We start from the raw sequence: 27,955 nt of genomic DNA on the forward strand, positions 1-27,955 counted from the left end.
TTAGTCGCACCCAAGCGCCAGCAGAGGGCGGCAAAACTCCATAAAACAATTAACAAGTGGGCATTTCACTCTACTGTCATTTAAATCTGTCTGAGCGGGACATGTGCGTTAATTGCCTCAAATATTTTAACGTGATTAATTTAAAAAATTAATTACCGCGCGGTAACGCGATAATTTTGACAGCCCTAATTTGAACATATTATTAATTTGAACATATTATAAATTAACCTTAGCTAAACAGCTTTCTACTTGAGTTTTGCAGGTTAGCAAATTCACACAGTTTAATGTCATGCTAACTCTGATGCGGGTCAGACTTTCGGTAGCAAAATTGGCAGTGTGTTCCCACCTTCACAACATAGTTGAAGACTATCATAGCATATTACGCCATGCCCATAATTTAATAATTTTAGTCTCAATTAGGCAACATAAATCCTTGCCTTGTATTAGTCAACAGACAAAAGATCAATTTGGAGGATAAATGTCCTTACCTCGCCAATTGTACGGGTGCCCGATGTTCTGTCTGCTAACCAACAACTCAGCCCGAAACCACGTCGGGGTCACCACGTTTTAAAGGACGCCATTTTCTCTCTTTTGTCCTTCGCGTGTTCATTGAATTTCGGCCGGTGAGAATACAGGTAAATCAGAGGCTAGAGATGAACAGGTTTCCTTATACAAACAGAATATTCTGGGCACAAATGCAATACAGGCAAAGGTTGCGTTCTAGCAATTGTGCATAGATAAATACGAGGCAAGTCTTTTATACTGTTGAAAGGGTGGCGCCAAAACTCTAGCACAACCTGGGAATTTCCCATCAGAAAAACATCTCAAGTTGAGACCTTAAGAGCTGGTACGAACAGGGAGTCATCCGCCCAGTTCGCCATAGGAAACCACACAAACATGGCTAGATATGGGCATGGCGCAATATGCTATGATACAGTCTTCAACGTCTTCTTACATTACTTACAGTGGCTGCTGCTGGCTGAAAAAAAAAAAATCACTCCTCTTCGAAGGGGGCGGAGGAGGTGGCATGTTGACATGTATTTCTGTCATGATTGTGTGAGTTCTAGTCATTAGCCAATCAAACCTGTATTTAGTGCTGCAACAATTAATCGATTAACTCGAATATTCGATTACAAAAAAAATATTCGAATTAAATTTTGTTGCTTTGAGTATTCGTTTAGTGCCGTTGAAATGGTTTAGTTTTATTGATTAGGGTGGATACACTGCCCTCTGGTCTGCCTCTTTTCATATGGCTGAATCCAACTGCTCCATGTTAAGACCAACGTAAGCGAAGTTTTTGTTTGAGCTAATGTTTTTTAATGCATTCATAATTTAGTTTATGGGTATATTGAGACATTTTTTGTGGGAATATGTGTCTGAACCTTTTGTTAAGAGCATTGTAAAAAAAAAAAAAATAAAATAAAATAAATAACTTAAGCATTTTATAGCATTTAAGCTAGCGGACTTTTTCTGTGTAAGTTAGCCAATTGTTCTTTTATTGTACATAGATCCTCATTTTTTATCCTGTTTGAGGCTCAGCTCAGTTATTTTAATTTTTCATGTTCCTTATCAGATTACTCGATTATTCGAACTAACTAGTCCATCGATTAATTCACTACTAAAATATTCGATAGCTGCAGCCCTACGTGTATTTGAGGAAGAAAATGGACTGGCACATTCATTAAGTGAAAAGGGGTAAAAGTAAGTGAACATAATGAAAGTTCGGTAATTCACTTAATAATGGTAGGGTAAATTCTATCCTTACTGCAAATGGAAAGACAATCTAAATTACATATAGAACTGAAGTCTATATATAATGCAAAATTGCTTAAAAGTTGGTGGGGAAATTTTGAGCATTCTGAAAAGTTGGTAGTGTGATGTCCCGTCCTTAGGCAAACCTTCAACCTTGCTGGGAGCGCTGGCTATGATTGAACCCCAGTCAAAGTGGATTAAACATCAATGACAGCCAATAAGATAAAAGATTCCATTACTGTAAAATGCATGTTTGCCATGCATTTATTTTGTATTCATACAAAAAAATGCAATTTTGTTCAGTAGCATCTAATTTTTTGGTCAATAATGTTACACTGCACAAAAGCAATACGCTGCATGTTTTTTTTGTAAATAGCAAAAATGTACATAAAAACTGACAATTTCATTTGAGCATTTTTATTTGGATGTACATTACAAAGCTGATAATTAGTAAATATATGCCCCCCCGACTGTAAATAAACCAGTATAATTGTCATGAAAACAAATCACTCCTTCCTCTGTTGACATTCAGGGATTGAACATGATTTGATGAGAATTAAAAAGGAAAAACCTTGTAAAGTTTTCCCCCAAAAAAGGCACTGAGGGAATGGAAATGAACGCGATTTTTGCATTCTTCGTCAGAAATGAGGGAACTTAAATCTTTTTGTTCTTTTGAACAATTTCTTTGCTCGACTAAAATTCCAAACTTTGGTAAAATGAGAAGCAACTAAATGCCCTTTTTTTTTTTAAGTGAAATGAACATATTTTTTTGCATAGCTTCCTTGGAAGGTTTGTCCAAACGTAAAATATTTCATCAGATAACTTTTACAAAAAAAATTCAGACCCAACACTGGGTTGCGACATAAAAAAACTCAACTTTCCCAAAATGGAAAATAAGCCAGAATAAAGCATTTCTGCGTACGTAATAAAAATAATAAACGTGTTAAAAAGAAAAATGTATTGACTTAAAACTGTGCTACTGAATGGTCCCTGTCCGTAAGAACGTGTGGCACAGTGGTGGACTTTTTTTTTTTTTTTTCCATCTCCACCCTTGCTTTTTAACATCATTCACTGCTATTAACTGGGAAAATTAGCAATGAATGAGTGAAAGAGCAAGCATGTTACCTGCATGTGTACATTCAAGTTGACCTTCACTTTATCCACTTTTCCTAATCACCTCCTTCGCCATTAACGCTGACATTCCGCTTCCTGTTTATCCCAAAAGAGACATAAGACACGATTTGTGAGTTTTTTTTTTTTAAATGTCTGTTGTGATGCAGTCACGAGTGTCGGTGGGGTCCTCGGCGATATACAGAACCTCGCTAGGCGATGACGTGAGTCGGCGGAAAGCGTTGTTTGACTGAGAAGGGAGCTGCTCCAGGCGGTCGTGCTCAACTTCGGGCAGTGGCGCCACGGCGGGCGCCTCCGTCTCGCTGAGCTCGGCCGACAAGCGGCTGCCTTGCGAGTCGGCCACCGACGGCAAACTCCCGCTCAGCGACGGCGAGTCCAACTCGGACGAGACGGTGCTGCGGCGTTCGGCGTCTCCGTGCGTGTGGTTGACTTTGGACTCGGCCTTGCCTCCTCCGCGTTTCCACATCTTCCCTTTGCTTTTCTTGCTCCCCGCTGACGCGTTGGGGTCCACGGGGGAAGCAACGCTGGCGCCGCACGTTCCTCTGCTGCTGCAGCTGGCTTCATCCAGGCTGCTGCTTGCACTGCAGTGTCGCACTTTTTCCTCTTTGGACTCCACGTCCACTTGCACTTCCAGACTGTTGTCTCTGCACAATACACAATAGTGTTTTTGTCAACAATGACAATAACTAGGGTTGTTCCGATCATGTTTTTTTGCTCCCGATCCGATCCCGATCGTTTTAGTTTGAGCATCTGCCGATCCCGATATTTCCCGATCCTATTTCTTTTTTTATCTCCCGATTCAATTCCAATCATTCCCGATGATTTTTCCCGATCATATTCATTTTGGCAACGCATTAAGAAAAAAATGAATAAAACTCGGACGAATATATACGTTCAACATACAGTACATAAGTACTGCATTTGTTTATTATGACAATAAATCCTCAAGATGGCATTTACATTATTAACATTCTTTCTGTGAGAGGGATCCACGGATAGAAAGACTTGTGACATTGTATATTGTGACTAAATATTGCCATCGAGTGTATTTGTTGAGCTTTCAGTAAATGATGCAGTAGCCATGGCCAAATGCATGATGGGAAGTGGAACCATGACTGTGCGTAGTGCTACCAATTTATATATCTTCTCTGCGTTGGGAAATGACCTTTTCTTAATACCTTATGTTCAGTGCAACCTACATTGCTTCCCATGATATTTCTACTCGTAGGGAGAGGGATTGTAAGGCTTTAGCCAATTAAAAAAAGGCTCCAAAGGCTGCCTAATTTCACTCTACTCATTTTACGCTGCCTTTTATCTCTCTATATAGGTAAAACGGCACCATTACAGATTGAGCGCGACAATGCGTGAGTGGATCGTGCAGCGCATGCTTTAATTGCGTTAAATATTTTAACGTGATACATTAAAAAAAAATTAATTGCTGCCATTATTGGGATAAATTTGATAACGCTACCTTAAGCCTAAATTAAAGAATCTGGGTGAGTCTAACATATTATGTCTGTAATGTTAAATACAATTAGAAAACGATTAAAAAAAAAATATATATATATATATATATATATATATATATATTAAAAAAAGACATGGCCGATATTTTTTTGCCGATTCCGATACTTTGAAAATGATGGGATCGGACATCTCTAACAATAACGTAATATTTCGTCGACGAACAATTATTTCATGGCGATGAGCAAAAACGTGACTTGAGAGACTAGAACAAAACGAGATGACAACAAGACGAAAATGCGACATCGTTTCTGTCATATGTTCATAATGCGTGACGTTTCCATATTGTACAGTGGTATGAAAAAGTATCTGAACCTTTTGGAATTTCTCACATTTCTGCATAAAATCACCATCAAATGTGATCTTTGTCAAAATCCCACAGATGAAAAAACTGTCTGCTTTAAGTAAAACCACCCAAACATTGATAGGTTTTCATATTTTAACGAGGACAGTATGCAAACCATGACAGAAGGGGGACAAAAGGAAAGTGAACCATCACAAATAATATTTTGTGTATTTTTCTGTAGATGTAGATCAGTCTGGCACATCGATCAGGACTACTCTTGGCCCATTCTTCTCAACGAAACTGCTTTAGTTCAGTCATATTCCTGGGATGTCTGGCATGAATCACTGTCTTTAGGTCACATGGGGTTCAAGTCTGGATTTTGACTTGGCCATTTCAGAATGTGTATTTTGTTCTTCTGAAACCATTCTGAAGTTGATTTACTTCGGTGTTTTGGATCATTGTCTCGTTGCAGCAGCCATACTCTTTTTACCTTCAACTGTATGACAGATGGCCTCAGGCTTTCCTGCAAAACATCCTCATAAACTTTTGAATTCATTCTTCCTTTAATGACTGCAAGTTGTCCAGGCCCTGAGGCAGCAAAACAGCCCCAAATCATGATGCTCCCTCCACCATGCTTCATGGTGGGGATGAGGTGTTGATGATGGCGAGCTGTTTCATTTTTCCTCCACACATGATGTTGTGTGTTACTCCCAAACAATTCAACTTTGGTTTCACTAGTCCACAAAATATTTTGCCAAAACTTCTGTGGAGTGTCCAAGTGCCTTTTTGCGAACGTTAAACGAGCAGCAATGTTTTTTTTAGACAGCAGTGACTTCCTCAGTGGAGTCCTCCCATGAACACCATTCTTGGCCGTAGTTTTACATATAGTTGATGTGTGCACAGAGATATTGGACTGCGCCAGTGATTTCTAGTCTTTAGCAGACACACTAGTGTTCTTTTTTACCTCTCTGAGTATTCTGCGCTGAACTCTTGGCGTCATCTTTGGTGGACCGCCACTCCTTGGGAGAGAAGCAACAGTGCCAAACTCTCCATTTGTAGACATATTTGACTGTTAATTGATGAACATCCAGACTTTTATTAGAGATGGTTTTCTATCCTTTCCCACATTTATACAAATCAACAATCCTTGATCGCAGTTTTTCAGACAGCTCTTTTGACTGGGCCATGATGCACATCAGACAATGCTTCTCATCAAGACATTTCTTACCAGGTGTGTTTTTTAGTGGGCAGAGCAGCTTTCAACCACTCATAAGTTATTGGGCACGCACCTGACTTAAAATGTTTGGTAAAAAATGGTTTCAATTGTTCTTTAAGTCTCCTTAGGCGGAGGGTTCACTTACTTATTTTTCCCCCTTCTGTCAAAGTTTGCATGCTATCTTCATTAAAATATGAAAACCTATAAATGTTTGGGTGGTTTTAGTTAAAGCAGACACTATTTTCATCAGTGTGATTGTGACAAAGATCAGATCACATTTGATGGTGATTTTATGCAGAAATTTGAGAAATTCCAAAAGGTTCAGATACTTTTTCATACCACTGTGCGTCAGCTTGCATCGTGAAAGTGTTTGGGTTGGTCGTGTCACTCATATCAGATGTACTCGTTTGGAAACACGGTAGGCTTTTTTTTTTTCCTTTTTAAATCTTGGCAAGAGAGAATATTCAATGTTGCTTTAGCCTTTAAAAGTCTGTGCTAAGTGATCATCACACGCTAAATGTTAAACGCTCGCACAACCTTTTTTTTTTTTTTTAAACATACAGGTAGTTCATGGCTTCTAGTTAGGTTTACCTGAAAATAATGTACTGCTTTTCCTACTGATGGTGCATTATCATCACAAACTTGTCTTTGTCCTTGCAGACGCTACAATATGTGCTGATCTGTCTATGTTCATTTGAAATTGTTGGAAACCTTTATTTTTAGACTAAAACACTTGAATTTTACAGACGAAAACATTTTGCGTAACTGTCGACTAAAACAAGAGGAAATTTGTATAACATTTCATCGACGAAACAGACATTTTGAAATGACTAAAATATGACTAACAAGTATTTTTGTCCAACAGACTAAGACAAAAATGAAAAAGGCTGCCAAAAACAACACTGCACAAAAATGTCTAAATACGTAAAGGATTATTGTTGGTGGCAGTGATCTTGTCGGCTAGAACAAAAAAAAACCTTTAGGACTACTTTGCTTATTTCAAGTGGTTTGTTATTGTTAAGTACCACATGCAGTTGTTTTTGTAACATTTCAATGATAATTTCTCACCGTTTGGAGTGCTTTGTTGCCACCTTGTGGCTTCTAAACTGAATTACATTCATGAGCTATTTTAAAATGTTCCTTCAAGTTTCATTAACTAACTTTTAAAGACATTTTAAGACCACTTACAACAGAATTTACTGCATTTCCAAAGAATCACAAACTCTTTAGTTTTAAAATGTCAGACAATTTGCAATGTAGCATATTCAAAAAATTGAAGGAATTTAAGACTGACCAACAAAATTCAATGCCTTTTTAACCCCTTCAGACCTGCAATTTTTTTGCTGGGCTAAGAAAAAAAAGGACGCTCTACTCAAACACCAAAACAAAGTGAATTTTTTTTGGGTCGGGAATATTTCATGCTTTCATTGGTTATTTCTAATTTTATTGTTAATGTGTTTTTAAGTAGGGATGAGCACTTAACGTTATCCTTTTTGAAGTTGCGTTTGGTCAGCCATTTTTAAAGAGCCAAAAATAGCAAAGAGGTCCAAACCCCATGATTTGATTTCGATGGGTAAAGTTCCATCCAATCCCCAATCTCCCAGAAATGGCAACAGCAACTAAATTGAGTGTATTTATTGGTTTAGAGACGCAAACACAACATGTCCTTCAGCAGCATGCTTAGGTCTGAAGGGGTTAATGCACTATCAAGAATGGTAAATTTAAGACTTAATGACCTTTTTAATACCACTTTCAACAGAATGCCAGTTCTAACGCCTAAAAAAACTACTGGAATGTCATAATATTTCTCTGACAAAAATTTAAATTGAAGGAATGTACGACCTACCAGATGAAATTTATTGCCTTTTCAAGATTAGTAAATGTAAGACTTATTAAGACCGCAACGCGGATTTGTTTCCAGTTAGTAACTTTCTTTTGTTCTGCCTCACCATTTGTTTTGCTTGCAATTCCAATGCCAACCACTAGATAGAAGCACACTTTGATCTTTTAGATGAAATTTGATGAATGACAATTATTGCCATCAGTGGGCTGAAACATGATCATTCACTACCAGCCCTCCCAGTTGGGGGTGGTCTACGATACTTAGTCCCGCTGACCTTTCTAGAGGCATGTAGGCACTGAGTATAGAGCCCGCCATGGCTTTAGTGCTGGCGTTGTCGCTCATGGTCCCGAGGCTGACTGTTGCAGACTCTCCGCTCAGACTACAGCGCTCCTTCTGGACGTCCGCCTGCACCTCCATCCTGAAAAATGACACGCTACGTATAACATTGCATAATACCAAAGAGTAACTGGAAAATGAAATTCGAGGGCTAACCTGTTGTAGCAGCTCCCCGACAAGCTGCCGGTGATGCTAGCGCCCGCGAGGGCAGTGGTGCTAGCGTCGTCGCTCATGTTGTCTCGCTGGGCTGAGCCCACGCCGCAACGCTCCATGTGGCTGCCGCTAACACTGAGGCTCAGTCCAGTCAGGCCGCCAACACTGGCGCCGTCTCCCAAACTGGCGTTGTTTAGCCTTGTCTCGGCCACCGACGTCGTGTCTAGTCAGGGCGAACGAATTTGCCGCTTTACTATAAGTCGCGCGGGACATATAAGCCTGTCGCAATATGCAATAATTCCATTTATCGCACGGTAAATAAAAATGAAGGCGATAATTTTTTCATTTTGCACGCGTGCAGCTGACGTGCTGTTAAAATTTCGGCTTCCTTGTTACCAACAACGCAAAATGCATTTTTGTTCTGGGTCCGGCAAAAAATAGCGCCGGAGTCAATTTATTCCCATTATATCCTATTGTTCAACGTATACCGGCCGCGTCAGTGCTCTGGATTGACTGCGGACCATCTGTGGTTTAGGCTATTTTTTTAGTTTAGTGCAGGTGAAGGAAAAAAAAAGGTGACGCTTACCATTGAAATGAGGCTGTGAATGACAGCATAATATAAGCATGGTGTGTGCATCCATGAACTGGGTCGACCGTAGAATGCCGATGTTGGTCTTTAACGGTCTTTAGAAGTTAAGGTGACAGTTCTTATTGTGGTAAGTAACATCGCCAAAGAAGTCGCCAGCTTCGTCAGGCTTCTAATCATTTATTCCATCAACTCGCCGAGTGTCCACTGCTGTTGACGCCAGGATCAAAACAAAGTAAAATAGCTCTCTCCTGCTCACTGTCAGCCCCGCGGTGCGTTCAGGTACAGCAAAAAAAAGTCCGCCACATTAGAACCCGATTCGTTACATTATTACAGGTACTCTACTGTATTATTGTTATTATTGCTATTATTATATTATTGTTATTCTGATTTTTATTCATATTTTATTTGTTTTGCTCTTTGTAATTGCTATTTGCAATAGTAACAGCAGTATTTATTAAGGATGTAGTGTGGGTTTTTGGGCTGTGGAACGAATTATTGGAATTATAATGTATTCTTATGGAAAAATCCTGCTCGACATACGACCATTTCGACTTACAAACAAGCTCCTGGAACGAATTAACTTCGTATGTAGAGGTACCACTGTATTACACATGGAACGCCATAGCAGAAGCTATGAGGGGAAAGTTTTCATTTGCCTAGATCAGGGGTGTCCAAACTTTTTGCAAAGGGGGCCAGATTTGGTGTGGTAAAAATGTGGGGGGCCGACCTTTGCTGACGTCCTGTACGTAGAACAATATATTTAAGCAAATTTTAGCAAGCCATTCTGTGTGTCACATTTGCAGTATTATTATTTTTTTTTAATTATTTCAACAATCTCTCAACTACCCTTTGTGGCGTTCTCTTTCGACTCTCTGGCTCTTGCGAAATACTGCTGCTGTAAAATTGAACTAGCTTCAAGTTGCTTAAATTTCTCGCTACGTATCGTCCCTGTAATATTGTCGTACATGTCAGCGTGTCTTGTTTGGTAATATCGCCTCACATTCAACTCTTTAAAAACAGCGACTGTCTCTTTGCAAATGAGGCAGGCACAGTTGTGAAGAATTTTAGTGAAGAAATAGTCCAATTTCCACCTATCCTTGAAACGTCGGCCGTCCCAGTCAACTTTCTTTTTTTTGTTGATTGTCGCCATTTTAGAAAATTGGGAGTAAAGGGTCACACGGAATAATGTTGGTTAGTGTGTTGCTGCCTTTTAGTGGGTAAATGAGGAGCAGCATTTAGTGTATAAGCTACATCATATGCTGGTAGCAGTACTGCTGACCAATTTATTAAGTCTGTGTGCGGGCCAGACGTTATTGATTTTATGACAGAGGCTGGGGGCCGGATGAAATTTGACCACGGGCCGCATTTGGCCCTCGGGCCGGACTTTGGACATGTCTGGCCTAGATGCTTAAATTATTAAGTGGAATTTTATTTTTTTTCTTAAAAAACACATTTTATTTCTTCTGTGTTTCTGTGCAGTATTGATATTGTTGTCTTTTACTTAAAAGAGGCATGGTCTATTGTTTTTGTTGTGATTTCTTAAAAAGTATTTTTGAATTTAAATGGGTGTACGTGATCAATTAATATATACTGTATTCTCACAGTGCTATTGTATTTTTTTTTTTTTTTTTTAAATGGGGGGTGCAATAATATTGCATATCGCAATAATTTATGAAATAAATTATCGCACACTAAAATTTGTTATCGCGACAGGCCTAGGGACATAGTCGTCGGCTGACTCACCCGTTGCTGTGGCGCCGGCGCCCAGGTTTTCATTCTCGTCGTCGAACTCGATGCGGACCCCTTTGCCGTTGCCGGCCGACACGCCGCAGCCGCCGCTCCGGCACAGCGAGATGGGTACTACGCCGTAGACGTATGCAAGCATGATGGGTACGCCGATTCCTGGAAGTACATTACAATATAACTGAGGGATTTTGTCTTTGTTAAATTGGCTGCCATTGTCTGCATCAGTGTTGTTCTTGGCAGCCCTTTTAGTTTTTGTCTTAAGTCTTATGAATGAAAATATTCAATAGTTTCATGGTCATGGGACTAACGCATCTTTTATGGTAGGAACTACGACGATAAGTCAACATGCTTCTTACCAACAGTGACAGCAGCAACCGCTGGTGACACGATGATGGACAATGTCACGCCGCCCGCTATCACCAAATTCCTCTTGTGCTTGGACACGTCTTTGCCCTCGTAGCGATTATGGATCTAACAGAAAAACGCAATTTCAGCAACTTCGTTTTTCCCATTGAAATACACCTTACCTTCCTGCCCACGTAAACAGGGATTCCGATGATCATCGCGGGGAAAGCGATCCCCGCGATAAGCGCGATCCCCACGGGGGCGCCAACTAGGGTCCCCAGCTGCCAGAGGATCTTCTTCTTCCGGCTCCATGGCTTCTTCCCCCAGAAAGTACAACCGGATGGACTTTGGGGTTGACACACAAAATGTAACGCATGGTAAAGTTCATCACCGACTGTGTTTCCTTTTTAAGCAGCTTACCTGAGATAGTGCAGATCAGAGATCTCCTTCATGCAGAGCCAGCAGAACTCGCAGCCGCACACGGCGCAAGTCATGTGATTACAGCTGCCGTCGTTCATTTTGATGATGCAGGCGGCGCAGCGCGGGCACGGCTTGATATCGTCGCCTAAGAGACGCACATGCAACAGCGATAGATGACTAATCAGTGATCAATCGCCTCCAAGTCATAATGAACTGGACATCTATCGCCATCAATGGCGCTAAAACAAGATTTTACCGGCGGCGCCGCTCTCTTGGCTGTAACTTAGCGACGAGGAGCGGAAACTGCGCAGGCGGAAATGCTGCGCCCTCTGCTGGCGGGCCGTGTCGCACGTCTGGTTGGGGTGCCACAGCTGCTTGCAGTGGTAGCAGAACTCGGTCCCGCAGCCCTCGCGCCCGCACGTGATTTTCGGGCAGCTGGCGCACCCGAACGCGATGACGGCATAACTGTGGGAAAACAAATCAGATTGCAAATTGATGATGTGGGCGCAGTTGGTAAGGACGACACTAGAAGGCAGCTGGAACTTAAAATAGAAACGTTTAGAAAAGGTTTACTTGCAAATGGAATTGCGAATAATCTTTCTCATGAAATTGTAAGAAAACTGCGTTGAATGATATATTTTTGGTTGGAAATTTTAAAATTTGTTGTAAAAATAAAAAAAAATTCTCCATCTGAAGGATTTTTATGCTAATCATTTTCATTCAATTACTTACAGTATTCCTTAAAGTTATTATTGCATTTCTTAATGTTTCTGGTGTTAAATAAAACAAAAACATTCTCACAATTTTTTTTTGTTAAGTGCCAACGAGTGACTGTAAAATGATAATTTGATATAATACAGTCGTGTGAATAAATTAGGACACCCCATCAAATATTCAGTTATTTATCAAGAAATGTTTACGTATCAATGTCTGATCCTGTTCTTTATTTCTGGAAAAGAGTGATTTAATTGCAGGTAAACAATAAAAATTAACATTGTTTTAATCATTAAACCAAATATATCAACAAAAATGCATTTTTAACTGAGGAAAACCTTAGGACACCCTACCACCAAATAGCTTGTGTTACACCCCTTTGGCTGAAATAAGTGAGACACTTTTTGTAGCCATCTACCAGTCTTTGACATCGGTCTGAAGAAAAATTGCCCAACTCCCCAACGCAGAATACTTTCAGCTGTGAGATGTTTGTATTGAGCGCTTTTCTTTTTGTGAACATTATGTTTTTTGAGAGATAGGAATATTATTTTTGTTGTGCTTTCACTAAATGATACTGTAGCGACTTAACTGTTCCGCCCAAATGCATGATGGGAAGTGGGGCAACCATGACTGTCAGTAGTGGCTGCAAATGGTATACAATATGTTCTGCATTGTGTTCAATTAAGCGTGGTTCAGAAAAAGATTGTCTGCTGCTCTACCCAAATGCATGATAGTAAGTTGGGCAACAATGACTTTCAGTGGTGGCTGCAAATGGTATACATTATGTTCTGTGTTGTGTTGTGTTCAATTAAGCGGGTTCATAAAAAGATTGTCTCCTGCTCTGCCCAAATGCATGATGGGAAGTTGGGCAACCATGACTGTCAGTGGTGGCTGCAAATGTTATACAGTATGTTCTGTGTTGTGTTCAGTTAAGCGTGTTAAGAAAAAGATCGTCTCCTGCATCGCCCAAATGCATGCTAGGAAGTTGGGCAACAATGACTGTCAGTAGTGGCTGCAAATGGCATGCAGTATGTTCTGCGTTGTGTTCAATTATGTGGTTAAGAAAAAGTCTGATCGTCAATGAATGCCTGTGTCCACTTGCATTTCTCTGCCTTTTCGCTTTTCACGGAGTCACTGTGAACTGTTTGAGGCAATGCATGAACGGGTCATTAATATCATTTAAAATATTAATTTCCTGCCCGTTAACGCGATAAATTTGACAGCCCTATTCTCCATTTCTTCCTTTTCAGTCAGTCCTTGGTGGATATACTGGTATGTTTTGGGTCATTGTGATGTTGCAGGGTCCAGTTTTGCATCATTTTTAATTTGTTCACAGATGGTCTCACATGCTCCTCAAGCACCCTCTGTATATGATAGAATTCATAGCAGATTCTATAATAGTGAGCTGGCCAGGTCCTGCTGCAGAAAAGCATCCCCAAACTATGACACTTCCACCTCCATGCTTCACAGTTGGTATGAGGTTCTTTTCCTGGAATGCTGCATTGGGTTTACGCCAAACATGCCCCCTGTTCTGGTGTCCAAATTTTTGATTCATCTGTCCAAAGAACATTATTCCTGTCCTGGTCTTTGTCTACATTCACTCTAGCAAACTTCAGTCTGGTCTTCGTGTTCTTCTTGGAGAGCAAATCGTTCCTCCTTGCATGCCTCCCATGAAGGTTAAACTTGTGAAGTCTCTTTCTGATTGTAGAGGCATGCACTTTCACATCAACAGTAGCAAGAACCTGCTGTAGGTCCTGTGGTGAGATTTTAGGGTTTTTGGAGACTTCTTTTAGCATCTTGCGTTCTGTTCTCGGGGTGAACTTGCTTGGACGGCCATACCTGAACATGTGGGCAGTTGTTTTGAATGTCCTCCACTTGTAGACTATTTGCCGGACAGTGGAATGGCAGATTTTATATTCTTTTTGAAGGCCTCAGACAGCTCCTTTGATATCACCATGGTGTTTTCTCTCACTTCAACAACCAGGGGCACACCAAACTAAATGTGAGGTTTAAAAATGGCAAGCCTCCTTCAAAAGACTGGGTACTGATGTTCTAATCATGTGCACCTGATGTGATACCCATGTCTGTGATTTTAGCCATTTTAAATGGGACTGAAATTGGGGGTGTCCTAATTTATTCCTCAACAAAAAATTTGCATTTATTTAGAATTACATCTTAAAGAAAGTTCTGAATTTTTTTTTTTTTAATGTTTTAATTGTTTAGATCTATTACTTGAATCACTCAAGATTGTTAAAATTGATATTAAATAGCCATATGACCAAATATGTTAGGGTGTCCTAATGTTTTCACATGACTGTATATATGATATGAATGATATATTTGTTATAATTTTCCTGTTAAACGACAATTTTTGTGTCTTAAAAAAATTCAAATTTCAATTACAAAATTTTTTTCAAAAATTCAAAAAAAAAATCACATTTTTCTTGGGTCATTTAACAAGGCAACTTATATAATATACAGAAAATTCCATCGTATTACAAAAACACTTAAAATTACCAAAATTCTCTCATAAAAGTGACTCCCCTTGTTAAAGTAGCTATGTTCCAGTAAAAGTGATGAAAATGTTTTCTCAAAAACTGTTTACTACAAAGTTTAACAGACTTGAACAGGTCTCAAATGCCCCCATTCTGGTAGTTACATGTAACATATTAGTGCCAAATATGGTAAACACGGAGAGAGGTCCACAGCGTCTTCGTTTGCCAGCGCGTAAAATGCATCAAGCCTCCGTGTGAACTGTCAACACAGGAGTCTGCTTGTACCTCCAACACAGACATGAAGCTACAGGAAGTCTTTTTCTAAATATTCTTTAGACGTCTCTTCGTCAAAGCCGTTGAAAGAGTTAAACAGCATGCGAGCCTTTACTCACGCAGCAGAAAGAATGGATTGGCTTGACACAGGTGAGCTATTTATGTTCTGTAGAAAACAACAAAGACTTGACTTATCAAAGGGACGCTCACGAAGATACAGCAGAATTACAAAATCATACATCCACTTTTGATAAGCTTATCTTTTGGCATATTGCCTATCAAGAAGAACATTTTCTTCCAAGGACTAGCTTGTAAATCTAATTTTGTGTGTATACCAACATAATGTGGAATAATTAATATTACGAGGGATTTAGTAACGAAAAAAACTGCAATGTTTGGGCAATAAAGTAATATTTTGTCATGACAGAAAGTATGTTTACATGTGACGTGTCGGAATTTTTCATTTGTAATATTTACTTTTTTAAAAATATTTTTATTACTCATTTACTGTTATTTATTTAATATTTTCAGCTTTTTATCTATGAAGGCTTTGGGATCTTTTGGAGAATTAGGTTCATATAAATTAACTAGTGAGGTCCCGAGCTCATATTTTTATCATATAATTTTTGTATCTTTTGTCACTGCCATTGTATTTCTGGAATATTTTGTGACTTTTTAGCCCTTAAAAAGTAAAAGTAAAAAAAAAAAAAAAAAAAAAAAAAAAAAAAAAAATTTGGCCTGCAGCTATCGATTATTTTAGTCGTCGATTAATCAATGAAGTAGTTAGTTCGAATAATCGAGTAATCGGATAAGGAACATAGATTAAAATACATGAGCTTAGCCTCAAACGGAATAAAAAAAAAAAAAGAATTAGGATATACGTGCAACATAAGAACAATTGACTAATTTACATAGCAAAAGTCCGTTAGTTGAAATGCCATAAAATGCTAACGTTTTTTTTTTTTACAATTTTCTTAACACATATTCCCACAAACCCCCCCCCCCCCCAAAAAAAAAACGGCTTAATATACCTTTAAACTAAATTACGAAGGCATTAAAAAAAAACAATTAACTCAAACAAAAACTTAGCTTATGTTGGTCTTAACAGGTAGCAGCTGGATTCAGCCATGTGAAATGAGGCAGACTAGAGGGCACTGTATCCACCCAAATCAATAAAACTAAAAGCAAACACTATCAAAACAAACCATTACAACGCCACTTTAATTAAACGAATACTCGAGGCAGCAGAACTTAATTTGAATATTTTTTTCTAATCGAATACTCGAGTTAATCGATTAATCGTTAAAGCACTAATATATATAAATTAGGCCTGAATGATATTGGAAAAAATTAACACTACGATATATATTGCCAAGGCTCCACACTTTTCGCAGTGGTTGAACTGGTGCTCCCAACTTTAATTTTTCATTGCATCACCTTTAACGGCAAACTATTATTCACGCTTCATAACATTCATACTACGCCTGCCGCGATAACAAATTTTAATAGGCAATACATTATCTCATAAATTACTGCCGATATGCGATATTAGTCAATTTTTTTTTTTAAACCAATTCAACCACTAATGTATTGACAATACATCCTAATGAATCACCCATTTAAATGCAATAAATTGTTATTCTAAAGACAGACTATATTAAAAATAATATTAAAACACACACACAAATGCATATCTTGCCATTTGAAAGCTAGCTAAGTGTATGTAGAATATGAAATAAGTGTAAAACCCAACGCCATGTTTTCTGTCAATTAGAGCCCATCAAAAGTGTTGATTTGACCAAAATGACTCTCTTGTCCTACAAAGCGCATGCTAGCAAATTTGAAGCCAAATAATTCATTACCAAACAGATTTTTCATAATGGGTGTCATTTTAAAGTTATCTTAGTGTTGAATCGCAAGTATGTGAGCAATTCCAGACATTTTTATGATGTGATTTCATTTTGAAATGTTCGTCATGCATGTGGCGTCAGTTTTAGATTTTTCTATTTTTCGCTTCGTTTGCAAATGCTGTAAACCAGCAAGTTCCCATGTAAGTGTCACCTTTTAACTGTAAGTTTGTATTTCGGAGAGGACCACCAATGTTTTATTGCAGGCTAAAGTGGTTAGTACATTGCCTTTTTCCCATTAGCCTAAATGTAGCAATGCTAACGTTTTACAATGTTTAATATGGATGTGCGTTCTAATTTAATATGTCTGAACTTTAATTCTACGGTGGGTTGACGACCAATAAACAACTGTTAAAAGAACTGGAATCTCATATGCAATCAGCACATGCAAACACACCACTTGCCGATGTATCACAGCTGGGAAAATTACAGACGTTATTTTTATGTATCGCGCAATTAATTGACTGATTACATATTGCGACAGGCTTAATTCAAGTCCACTCAAATTCACTCACGCTGCCGAGAACAGCCTCTAGACAATGAAGATTCTAAAATACAGCTTTTGGTCTAAAAAAAATACTTTTATGTGATACGAGACAATAGTGTAGCTTCTAATTGGCTCAAAACTAATGTAGTGAGGAGAAATTGGTTTATGCCGTACAATACAGTTAACTTATTGACTGCCATTGACAAAGATAGATGTCCAATCCATTTTGACTAGGATGTCTAGCAGCGAATGCTTCTCCCAGTCAAAATGGATTGGACGACTATCACCGTCAATGGCAGTCAATGATTTCAAAGCGCTTTTATATCAAATCTTACCCGCAGTCCGGCGCCGGACACCAGCGACAATCAGGCTCAGCCACTAGCCACCTGCGTAGCATGAACTCCTCGTACTTCTCCATGAGGGCTCGGTCGTCCAGAATCATGGCGATGTCGTGCGGATTAAAGCGCTCCGAGCACTCCGGGCAGCAGATGTTGACGCGCGACTCTGATATCTCGATGCGCAGGTACTGCCGCAAGCAGTCGGCGCACGAGCGGTGGTGGCACGTCATGATGTCGGGGAAACGGTCGCGCGTGTGGCGCAGCAGGCACAACGGGCACTCCAACAGTTCCGAGCCTCCCGCAGCCGGGGACGTTGACGCCGCATGGACGGAGCGCGCCGACGCTCCGTCGCCTGAAGTCTCCGGCGGGACGCCATCTGTGCCAAGGTTAGGTGGATCCGGCGCAGATTTGGACTTGCGCTTGGACTCGCGTTCGGACCGCCATCGCCGGCCGAAGAGCGCTTGAAGGGAAAGGCGGCGCTTCTTAGGGGTCTTCCTGACTGAGGGCAAGCTGACGGAGGAAGCTGCTGAGTTGAGTTCACGTTCCGAGCCGGTGCTCCCTTGATGCTGCTGGCGCAGGCTGCTCATTGCGACCTCATGGGATGAGAAGGGACGTTAAGCTAGCTTGGGCCTCATGTGAACAAAGGCATGATGGGCTTTGCGTCGGAACGACCTGAAAAGCAAAGGGGGGAAAAACCTCATAAAGCATAATAATCAAACATTAAACTACCTGGTACTATCAAGGCAGAATGTACTGCTTTCAAACTGTTGCTAGGCAAACATTTGTTACTTAACCACTGCTTTAAAGTACCAAAATTGGAGTCATTGGAGCGCAAAGAATATTATCATAGACTCTTGTATCCCCAGAACACCTCCTTCCTGGTTGGTCGGAAGCGTTTTTACTTAATTTGGTTGGATAACATTAGTTAACTTCTCATACATAACGAAAGTTATTATGTTGCTAAGTAGTTGGACATTTTGTACAATTAGAACAAAACAGGTTGTAAAAAATCATTAGGATTCTGTCCCGGGATGTCCCGAGCACATATTTTTGGGCGTGAATCCGGATCACCCGATTCTGACGATCTGTCGAGTCACGTACCGAAACTTCGGCAAAGTATTGACAGAAATTGTAAAAAAAACACCCATCTAATTGTGAAATATTACTATTCTGCGGAGATTAGCACTTTTGCAAAATGCTATTTTAGCATTAGCTTCCCGCAATAGCTACTAGATTGTCACGCTTTTGTGTTTACAGCCGCTTATGCTTTGCCCTAAAATTTAAAAAACCCAATCTTTTTCAACTGATTCCGATCCTCAGAAAATTTTAAGATTGTGTTTCTTATGGACTAAAAATTACATATACACGAGTGACTAAAAAATAAAAAACCTGTATTCCGCAAATTCAGAACCTTATCCACGATTACATGCAGAGCCGATATTCAGGTTAATGTGAATATTCCGTTATTTTACACTAGGGTAAAGAATCGAGTTTATAATGGCTAAAAAGTAACGAAATAATCCAGAAATATAATGGCATTGCCAGAAGAAACCAAAATACATTTTATACTCCGCAACAATCCCTAAAAAAGCGGAAGAGGAAATACTATAAACACTACAGTACTGTAACATGTTTGGAACTTTTGTTCAAATTAGTGCTGCAACGATTAATTGATTAACCCAAGTAATTTGATTCTCGAAAAAAGATTTGAATTAAATTTTGCTGCTTCGAGTATTCGTTTAAAGTGGCTTTGTAATAGTTTGTTTTGAAAGTGTTCACATTTAGTTTTATTGATTTGGGTGGAAACACTGCCCTCTATTGGCAACAGTGAATATAATAACTCATTTAACATGACTGAATCCAGCTGCTGCTCCCTGTTAAGACCAACATAAGCTAAGTTTTTGTTTGAGCTTTTTTTAGCCGTTTTTTGTGGGTATATGTGTACAGGATTGTGAATCAATCATGATTTTTCTTTCAAAAACTGTGCAGAAAACATGATTATGCAAATTTCCTTATTTCCACTGAACCTCACAAATTTTCGCAGTATCTCCTGGTGCTTTCTACTGCCAGTAAAAGATAATGTTCAAGTCCTTCTCTTTGAGTCATGAATTTCCTCTCACTCTGATAGCTTTTCACGTCGTTTTCACCATTTATTACACAGCAACAACTAGTTCCTAAGACTAAGTTTCCTAGCGAAATAAGCATCCTAAAAATGCTATTCCAATAGCCAATTTATATATATTATTCACCCAAGAAAAAGGGAGAGTCAAAGGGGTAATTTTTTAATGCGTATACAACCGATTTACTGCTCAAAACCAGATTCTGAAAGCGTTACTGGCTACATGTAAATTGAGTTTCAAACAGAGAGAAAACAATGCTTCCAGCAGCACAGACACAAACCCTAGGTGTAGCAGCACAGTAACAGCCTGCTGAGAGGGGGACTTTCCATCTGAATGTGAACTCTTGACTAAACGTGTGTTTCCACGTGCATTCGGTCAACTTTTGTGCTTCGTGCATTATCAGTACGCAAACACACACTGGGCTGATGTCCCAGTTCCAAAAAAACAGACCCTTGGGGGCAGGAAACCTACCGCCGAGGCACAAATGGCTCCCAACCAATCGCTTTTATTTGCGTCAGCCGACTATTACTCACTTCTGCCGTCATGAAAACGATTTAAACCAGCGAAAAGTCGCTAATTATGGAATGTTTTGGCTGTGTACGTGGGAAAAAGCTACACAAAAGCCGGCGTGGCAACATTTTAACAAGCGGTAATGGAACAATATTGCTAAGCCTTTTTCTTAACACATTTGCTGCCATTGACGATAGTAGTTTGCTAAAGGTTAGTTATATTATCTGCAGCGGTTGTTTGATAAGCGTTTATGACAAGTGATACAAAAATATTTTAACGGGAGGCTTTTTACAAATATGTTGTGTCACAACTGCCTTACAGCAAGATGTTCTGTGCCCGAGTTGATCACGCCATTTTTCATAGGATTGGAATCGGGTGAAAAGGATCATGTTTTTAATTAAAAAATACATCTATGTTTTTCTGCTTCATGCTCGTACAGCACCTCACTCTCCCTCCTGCTGCTTTTTTTCTCACCAGCGTAGCTGGCGTTTGGTACTTAAAGTTAACGATGATTGACAGGTTTGTAGCTTTGATCCGGCGAGAGAAAGGCTCGGTAGCTCTACGATCAAAGGCACAAATGTGGTAATGATCATTTAGTCAATATTTGTTGTTGAAAGGCTGTTCTCGGCAGCGTGAGCGTCAAAGCGTAAGCATTTATAAAGACAAGCATTTTTCTACGTTATTCTTATTAAAAAAACAAGCGTGGGTTTTCTCCAGGTTCCTGACACATGCCAAAGAAACGTGCATGGTATGCTGATTGAACACTCCAAATTGTCCGTAGGTGTGAGTGTGTGCGTGAATGGTTGTGCGTATATGTGCCCTGCAACTGGCCGGCAACCTGTTCAGGGTGTACTCTGCCTTTTGCCTGGAGTTAGCTGTGATAGGCTCCAGCACCCTCATGACCCTCGTTAGGATAAGCGGTTCAGAAGATGAATTAATTACATGAATGTTATGGAGTAACCCTGGGTGATAAAACGATAACAATAATTATCGTCATATAATTTTTGTCAACAGAAATAATAAAGTTGATAAAAGTTCGATAAAAGTCGATAGATTTAAAGTTGTAATTACACCACCCGAACACCAGAGGAGGGGGGCGCTGGTGCGACGTGAACGCTAGCTCTGATAGGGTATTCAGTACATGAGTGAAAGCGACCTGTCACAGAGCAACATTAAAGCCTGATACTGTGGACAGACTTATTTTCCTGGCCCGTAACCTTTAAAGCAATGGCTGTCTTGTTTATTTGTCACACTTTGGAAGCTGAACATTTTGTCTATTTTTTTGAAATTGTCAGACACCTTAAGACTTCATACACAAAAGGCTTTAACATGTTGCTGAGTGTAAATCAAAATTAGTTTGTCCATTTATTTAATTTTTTGGGATTGCATGTCTACCTCATATTTTGTGCAATGCTGTCCATTTAGATTACCACATGAGCAACCTAATTTTGTGCAATGTTCCTAATATTTTGTCACCATTCATGTATGTTTTTCCTGACATTCAAGATTGGTTAAAGCAGCATCTGGTTTTGTCAATTTACAGTCAATGAAAAAAATCAGACTGCAAATTTGAAAGAAATTATTTTTTGTGAAAATTATCAATATCGATTGATAAGAATGGTGATAATTTATATTATATCACCCAGGCTTACGTTCAATTCTCCGCAACACTCCGGGAAAAAGCAGAGGTGGAAGTACTGTAACTAAAAAGTACAGTACTGTAACATGTTTGGAATTTTTGTTCAAATAAGAAAAAAATTAGGGCTGTCAAAATTATCGCGTTAATGGGCGGTAATTAATTTTTTTAAATTAATCACGTTAAAATATTTGACACAACGCACAAATGCCCCGCTCAAACAGATTAAAATGATAGCACAGTAAAATGTGTACTTGTTGTGTTTTTCGGAGTTTTGTCGCCCTCTGCTAGTGCTTGGGTGTGACTGATTTTATAGGCTTCAGCACCCATGAGCATTGTGTAAGTAATTATTGACATCAACAACGGCAGGCTACTAGTTTATTTTTTGATTGAAAATTTTACAAATTTTATTCAAACAAAAACAAGAGGGGTTTTAATATAAAATTTCTATGACTTGTACTAACATTTGTCTTTTAAGAACTACAAGTCTTTCTATCCATGGATCGCTTTAACAGAATGTTAATAATGGTAATGCCATCTTGTTGATTTATTGTTATAATAAAGAAATACGGTACTTATGTACCGTATGTTGAATGTATATATCCATCTTGTGTCTTATTTTTCCATTCCAACAATAATTTACAGAAAAATATGGCATATTTTATAGATGGTTTGAATTGCGATTAATTACGATTAATCAATTTTTAAGCTGTAATTAACTCGATTAAAAATTTTAAACGTTTGACACCCCTAGAAAAAATTGATAATTTCCCCCCCCCGTATCAGATAAGACATATTGGTAGATTCTCAAAATCAGGACTCGAGTGACAAAATATGCGATCGGGACATCTGTCGTTTGAATCTCAGCAGCATTGCCGTTAAAACTTGTCTAATTAAATGATAGACGTCCAGTTCATTATGATTGGTAGGGTCAAACGAACATCCGAAGCTAAATGGATTGGACGTCAATCGCCGTCAATGACAGACGATGAGTTAATATTCCCTTGTTTTCCCAAACTATTATGAAATACTCTGACACATGCCATTTTATGAATATTGTCCATGCGTCAGGTGTCTGTGGCTAAAGCAAACAGAGGCGCGGTTTCGCAAATACCACCCGTGACTTTACTTTAACACTAAACACACACTGTCGCTAAGCCTAATGTTTCCCTTAAGCGTTATTACACCGTCACCTACGTAAGTTTACTGAGGATTAAATAATGACATTGTCACAGCTCTGTTTGCAAGAGAAAACGTCAAGTTGAATCAGTTGGGTACAGCCGGTGCTTAATCGCAACCAAACCTCAACGGGGATGATGTAACTTCCTGTCATTTTGTGACATCGGGCTTCAAAGTCGCTCCCCGCACAATGACAATCTGGGAATGGGGAGATTCAGAGTGGACATCACGTACGCTGGCGTCCGGTGACATTCCAGTCAAAGGGCAGACTTCCTGAGTGCGACAATGCGCGAGTTGCCACTAGCTCGCTAGCGTTGTCGCTTATAACCGCTTTTAGTCGAGAACGCGGCTTTTCCGCGCTGTCAGAAGAATGCTATTGTTAGCCAACGTCACACTATTTAAAGCTCATGTGTCTGTCAAAATATGAGAAGCTTCAAATGGAGGCGACTGAGATTATTTTTGATGTTGATAGACATCCCCAAAAATTGGGAGATTGGAAAGGATTGAACGTTTTTAAAAAAAATTTAAGCCTCAAAAACATCCTTTTTAAGGATTTTCCATGTGCAGTTGTTTTGACGCAATATTACTAGGACTTACTGTGTGTGCCTTACCATGTGACTTTTCATATCAAGCAGCTTCGTTGGCTTGAGGACAAGGCCGAGCAAGAATGTGGTCGTAAAAAGACGCTCGGCCGAGAAAAAAGGTCACGGCGCGGCCGTAAAACTGACAAAAACTTATTCTCAATTATTACGACTATTCAGTTTAAAAAAAAAAAAAAAGCATACGTTATTACTTCAGTGTACTTCTGCAGAGGAGACCTTTATAAATCTAACCAATAAAAACCACAGTGAATAACCACAGTAAATAAGGACTGTGCCCTGCAATTGACGCCTTATCTTTACTAGGAAAACACAGCTGACAACCTACCATAAAACCAGCACCAAACATGTGTTGCAGGCCTCCATTTTCATTTTGACTCTAAACTCTTTCACTTCCATTGACGATAGTAGACGTCCATATATATGGCTTTTTTTCCCATCCTTCTGCTATGAATTTAAATTAGTTTAATTATGCAACGACTAATGAATTAACTTGAGTAAAAAAGATTAGAATTAAATTCTGCTGCTTTGAGTATTCGTTTAATTAAAGTGGCGTTGTAATGGTTTGTTTTGAAAGTGTTTGCATTTAGTTTTATGGATTTTAGGTGGATACACTGCCCTCTAGTGGCAACAGTGGATATGACATAACTCATTTCACATGGCTGAATCCAGCTGCTTCCTGTTAAGACCAACACAAGCTATGTTTTTGTTTGAGCAAATGTTTTTTTTTTTTTTTTTTTTTAAACGCATTTGTAACTTGTTTTTTAGGTATATTTTGCCATTTTTGTGGGAATATGTGTTTGAACCATTTGTTAAGAGCACTGTAAAATAAAAAAGAAAAAAACGTTTGCATTTTATGGCATTTTAGCAAGCGGACTTTTGCTATGCAAGTTAACCAATTGTTCTTTTGTTGTACTTAGATCCTCGTTTATAAATTTTTTATACCGTGTGAGGCTAAGCTCAGGTATTTTAATTTATGTTCCAAATCCAATTATTCGATTAATTGAACTAACTAATTCATAGATTAATCGACTACTAAAATAATCGATAGCTGCAGCCCTTATATTAACTGCTTAAGATGTTTTGATTTTTTTCTTTCTTTAGGTATCTATATGAACTGTTGTTATTATACTTTACCATAACATATTACATAATCACATTAAGCCAAAGAAATACAACAACAAGAAAAATTCTTGCGAGAGAGAAAAATCTACAGAAATTAAGTATTATTTGTCCAAAGAGCATGAGTGCCCACTAGTGGAGAAAACATATTTCCTATTATGAAACTAAAAAGATCATATCTCCGGTTTTCCGTGGTCAATCGGTGACAAATACAAACTGGGAGAGAGATTAAGGGGCTGTTTACATGGTGACTCTCCGAGAATACAAAAAATTTCAAATTTGCATTTGCATCTCCATTTGAACGATGTCGCAATTCCGCATGAAAACGATGTAGTATTCATGCCAGGCCCTAGGGGGCAGTACAGATTTACAGGGCGCCAGAGAATTATGCACTTTGACCCCACCAAGCTCCCTCAGCCCAGAAAAACATATGCCCGCCCACTCGAAGCAATGTAATTTTTCTTTTGTTCAAAAAGGCACAAAAATTGAAACATTCAACATATTTACATTAAAAATATTAAAACAGTAAATTAATGCCCACATTCCGCCGTATTTGCTGTTTTTAATGTTTAGTAGCACCGCTGCGCAAACCCAATGTGACGTGTACGAGTGCTGACGTTAACAGCGCGGTCTTGCGCCGCAGGAGCCTTTGATATGCATGCCGAGGAAGCCCCCCTCAACCCCCCACAATCAGATTCTTCCACTTTGGAGGCAGGATTCAGAATTTTTCGTCTTTGCCGACACCATATGCACGCGAAGAGAGTCCGCTACTCAGTCATTGCGTCTTTGTGTCGCAGAGTCACCATGCAAACCGCCCCTAAAATTTGCGAGTCATGTTGACGGCGACGCTCTATGTCAAATACTTAATTTTTTATGGTGCTCTAAACACGTGATTGAACAGGCCAGCGTGATCATAGAACAACTTGAGTCTGACTGGTATTAAGGAGTCTTTTTATTATTGCGACGTATCATTTCTGAGACTGGTTAAGCCACTGCTGGTGTCTTTGGCACACACACACAAAAAAAAATAAAAGCTAATATGTAAAATAAAGAGGAAAGATGTAAAGACTAGTGTAGCCCAAAGTAGCAGAGTAAGAGTAGTGTTTCTTCACAAATTTACTCAAATAAAAAGTATCACTTAGTAAAACTACTCTTAGAAGTACATTTTCCTCAAAAAGTTACTCAACTAAACGTAATGGAGTAAATGTAACGTGTCACTACCAAACTGTATATAAGAGCATTGTAAATGGAAAAAAAACACTAGCATTTTGTAGCGTTTTAGCTAGCGGACGTTTGCCAACTGTTCTTTTGTTGTACTTAGATCCTTATTTATTTACGTTTTATTCCATTTGAGGCTCAGCTCAGGTATGTGAATTTTTTTATGTTCCTTATCCGATTACTTGATTATTCGAACTAACTAGTTCATCGATTAATCGACTACTAAAATAATCGACAGCTGCAACACTAAATAAGGTTATCATTAGTTATTATTCAACTTAAAATGGATTGGACGTCTAGCGTTGTCAATGTTGACACATTTTTGTTAAATAAAACACCCACAATTTTATTGTGTGACTAAATATGTTAATTTGACTTTTATGTTTCTGCAAGATTTTTTTCCCCACGCAAATGTTTCGTACATTCAGACTCTCCTGGTTAGTGGTGAACTACGGCACGTTGTGTCTTGCAAAAACAAATTTGTAAACCGCTGTAGTAACAGAAATCTGTCATAAACCAGTAACACATTATAACGGATAGTTGTAGCTCAACTGTGTAAATAATTTATTTTTCATAGCAAAACAGACTCTCTGTTTGTATCAAATGGAAATTATGTTATGTCGTCACCAATTGACATTATCCATTATCAACTGGGATGGCTGGCATTGAGTGATCATGTTTCACTGCCAATGTCGCTGATAGACGTTAGACGTCTATTACCGACAATGTCAGCCAATGAGTTATGAACCTCAATTTCTGGAAAATCACGTGATGTAAACAGATAATGAAAGCGTTTTTGGAAAACAAAACTCAAAAGATGTTCAGTTAGTAAAGGCATTCCAAACAATTATGTCATTTGTATTTGGACGGGTTATACTACGTGCAATGAAAACGATTATTGTTGCTCGTAATAAATTTTAAATAGCTTGACTATTATGAGTTTTACATGACAAACGTACAAAACGTTCTGTTCGGACAATTTGTGTACAATGATGACGCATGATGATAAGCATGTTCAAAAGCAGTAAAACATTATTCCAGTCCAAATAAACCCAGTTTTAATGTTTCGATTATGCCCTCCCCCCCAGTATGATTACGTATTTACTGGTAAATCAACACGATGACACTAAAATTGCGAGTTTTGACGATCATCAAAGCACAAAATGTCTCATAAGGACAATCGATGACGGTATAAAGATAACGCACGCTGACAACAAAGCAGACGCGTCCGTGGGAACATCTTTAAAACACGAAACCTTTTAAAATATTTGGAATATTTTGCGTAGCCTAGCCACAGTTAGCTCCTTAGCTTCCTTCCGCTAGCATTCAACTTTAATAACCGTTCAAAAAGGAGTTGCCTTTGAGATACTTTTAGCTCATGTTCCACTTACAAAGCAATTGACTAGTGAAATTATGGACATTTTAATCTACATAGGGTTTCAAGAAACTTTAATGGGAAAGCAATTTAATCGTGTAAAACCTACAAAAGGGGAGAAATGTTTACATGCTAAACGACTAGCTTCGCGGTCGCCTCCAAACAAGAAGGAAGTTGGAGCTTTGGTGCCTATTAAAAAAGCAGACGAAAAAAAACACGATCCCTGTGTTTTCGGTCGAACGTACCGTTGAGAGCGTTGGATGAATTCTTGATCTGGGAGCTGACAATGCACCGCCTTGTTCCAATCGATTGTAGTGGAGGAAAAAAGTTGGGGTTTTGCTGTGGACAACCAAGGTAGGGGACGTCCCCTGGGTGTGGAAGTCTTTCATCAAGTAACACTAATGGGACTATGGAAAGTGCACGCATCCGGTTGCATTTCATAATAAAGTGTGTGTGTGCTCAGGTAAGCCGGTTACGACAAAAGGTGTTTTCCTGCTTAAACATCTTTTTTTCTTGTAATATTTACGTTTAGCAACAAAGCTACCCTTCTAAACAGAATCCTATTAATTATGTTAAACTATCCCTTACATCTCCTCTACAGACAATTCATAGAGTATTTGTCTAACGCATAAATCGTCTGA

General features: G+C 39.0%; 1 protein-coding gene across 2 annotated transcripts; it reads right to left on the bottom strand.

Annotated features, from left to right (window-relative positions):
* Nucleotides 1-2,153: 2,153 nt before the first annotated feature.
* On the bottom strand, nucleotides 2,154-27,724 carry LOC130910321 (E3 ubiquitin-protein ligase RNF19A-like). 2 transcript variants are annotated; one of them, XM_057827517.1, is made up of 11 exons: nucleotides 27,560-27,724; nucleotides 17,553-18,227; nucleotides 11,598-11,806; nucleotides 11,342-11,486; nucleotides 11,104-11,266; nucleotides 10,933-11,047; nucleotides 10,574-10,732; nucleotides 8,245-8,464; nucleotides 8,027-8,170; nucleotides 3,071-3,527; nucleotides 2,154-2,961 (listed from the first exon to the last, which is right to left on the bottom strand). In XM_057827517.1, exons 2-11 carry the CDS (start codon nucleotides 18,140-18,142, stop codon nucleotides 2,941-2,943), a joined length of 2,223 nt encoding a protein of 740 aa, XP_057683500.1. In that variant the 5' UTR covers nucleotides 18,143-18,227; nucleotides 27,560-27,724; the 3' UTR covers nucleotides 2,154-2,940. The 2 variants fall into 2 exon arrangements, with proteins under 2 accessions (XP_057683500.1, XP_057683498.1); XM_057827515.1 differs by having other exon boundaries at nucleotides 2,154-3,527.
* Nucleotides 27,725-27,955: the final 231 nt, after the last annotated feature.

This window comes from Corythoichthys intestinalis, chromosome 22 (genome assembly GCF_030265065.1).
Source record: "Corythoichthys intestinalis isolate RoL2023-P3 chromosome 22, ASM3026506v1, whole genome shotgun sequence".
NCBI lineage: Eukaryota > Metazoa > Chordata > Actinopteri > Syngnathiformes > Syngnathidae > Corythoichthys > Corythoichthys intestinalis.

What these genes read in the sequence shown, in the direction of transcription:
- LOC130910321 (XM_057827515.1), bottom strand. Translation starts at nt 18,142, where the DNA reads ATGAGCAGCCTGCGCCAGCAGCATCAAGGGAGCACCGGCTCGGAACGT. An exon ending in CTGTTTACGTGGGCAGGAAG is followed by an intron (nt 11,048 to 11,103) that starts GTAAGGTGTATT and finishes TTTTTCTGTTAG; the next exon opens with ATCCATAATCGCTACGAGGG. An exon ending in GCCTACATGCCTCTAGAAAG is followed by an intron (nt 3,528 to 8,026) that starts GTCAGCGGGACT and finishes TGTATTGTGCAG; the next exon opens with AGACAACAGTCTGGAAGTGC.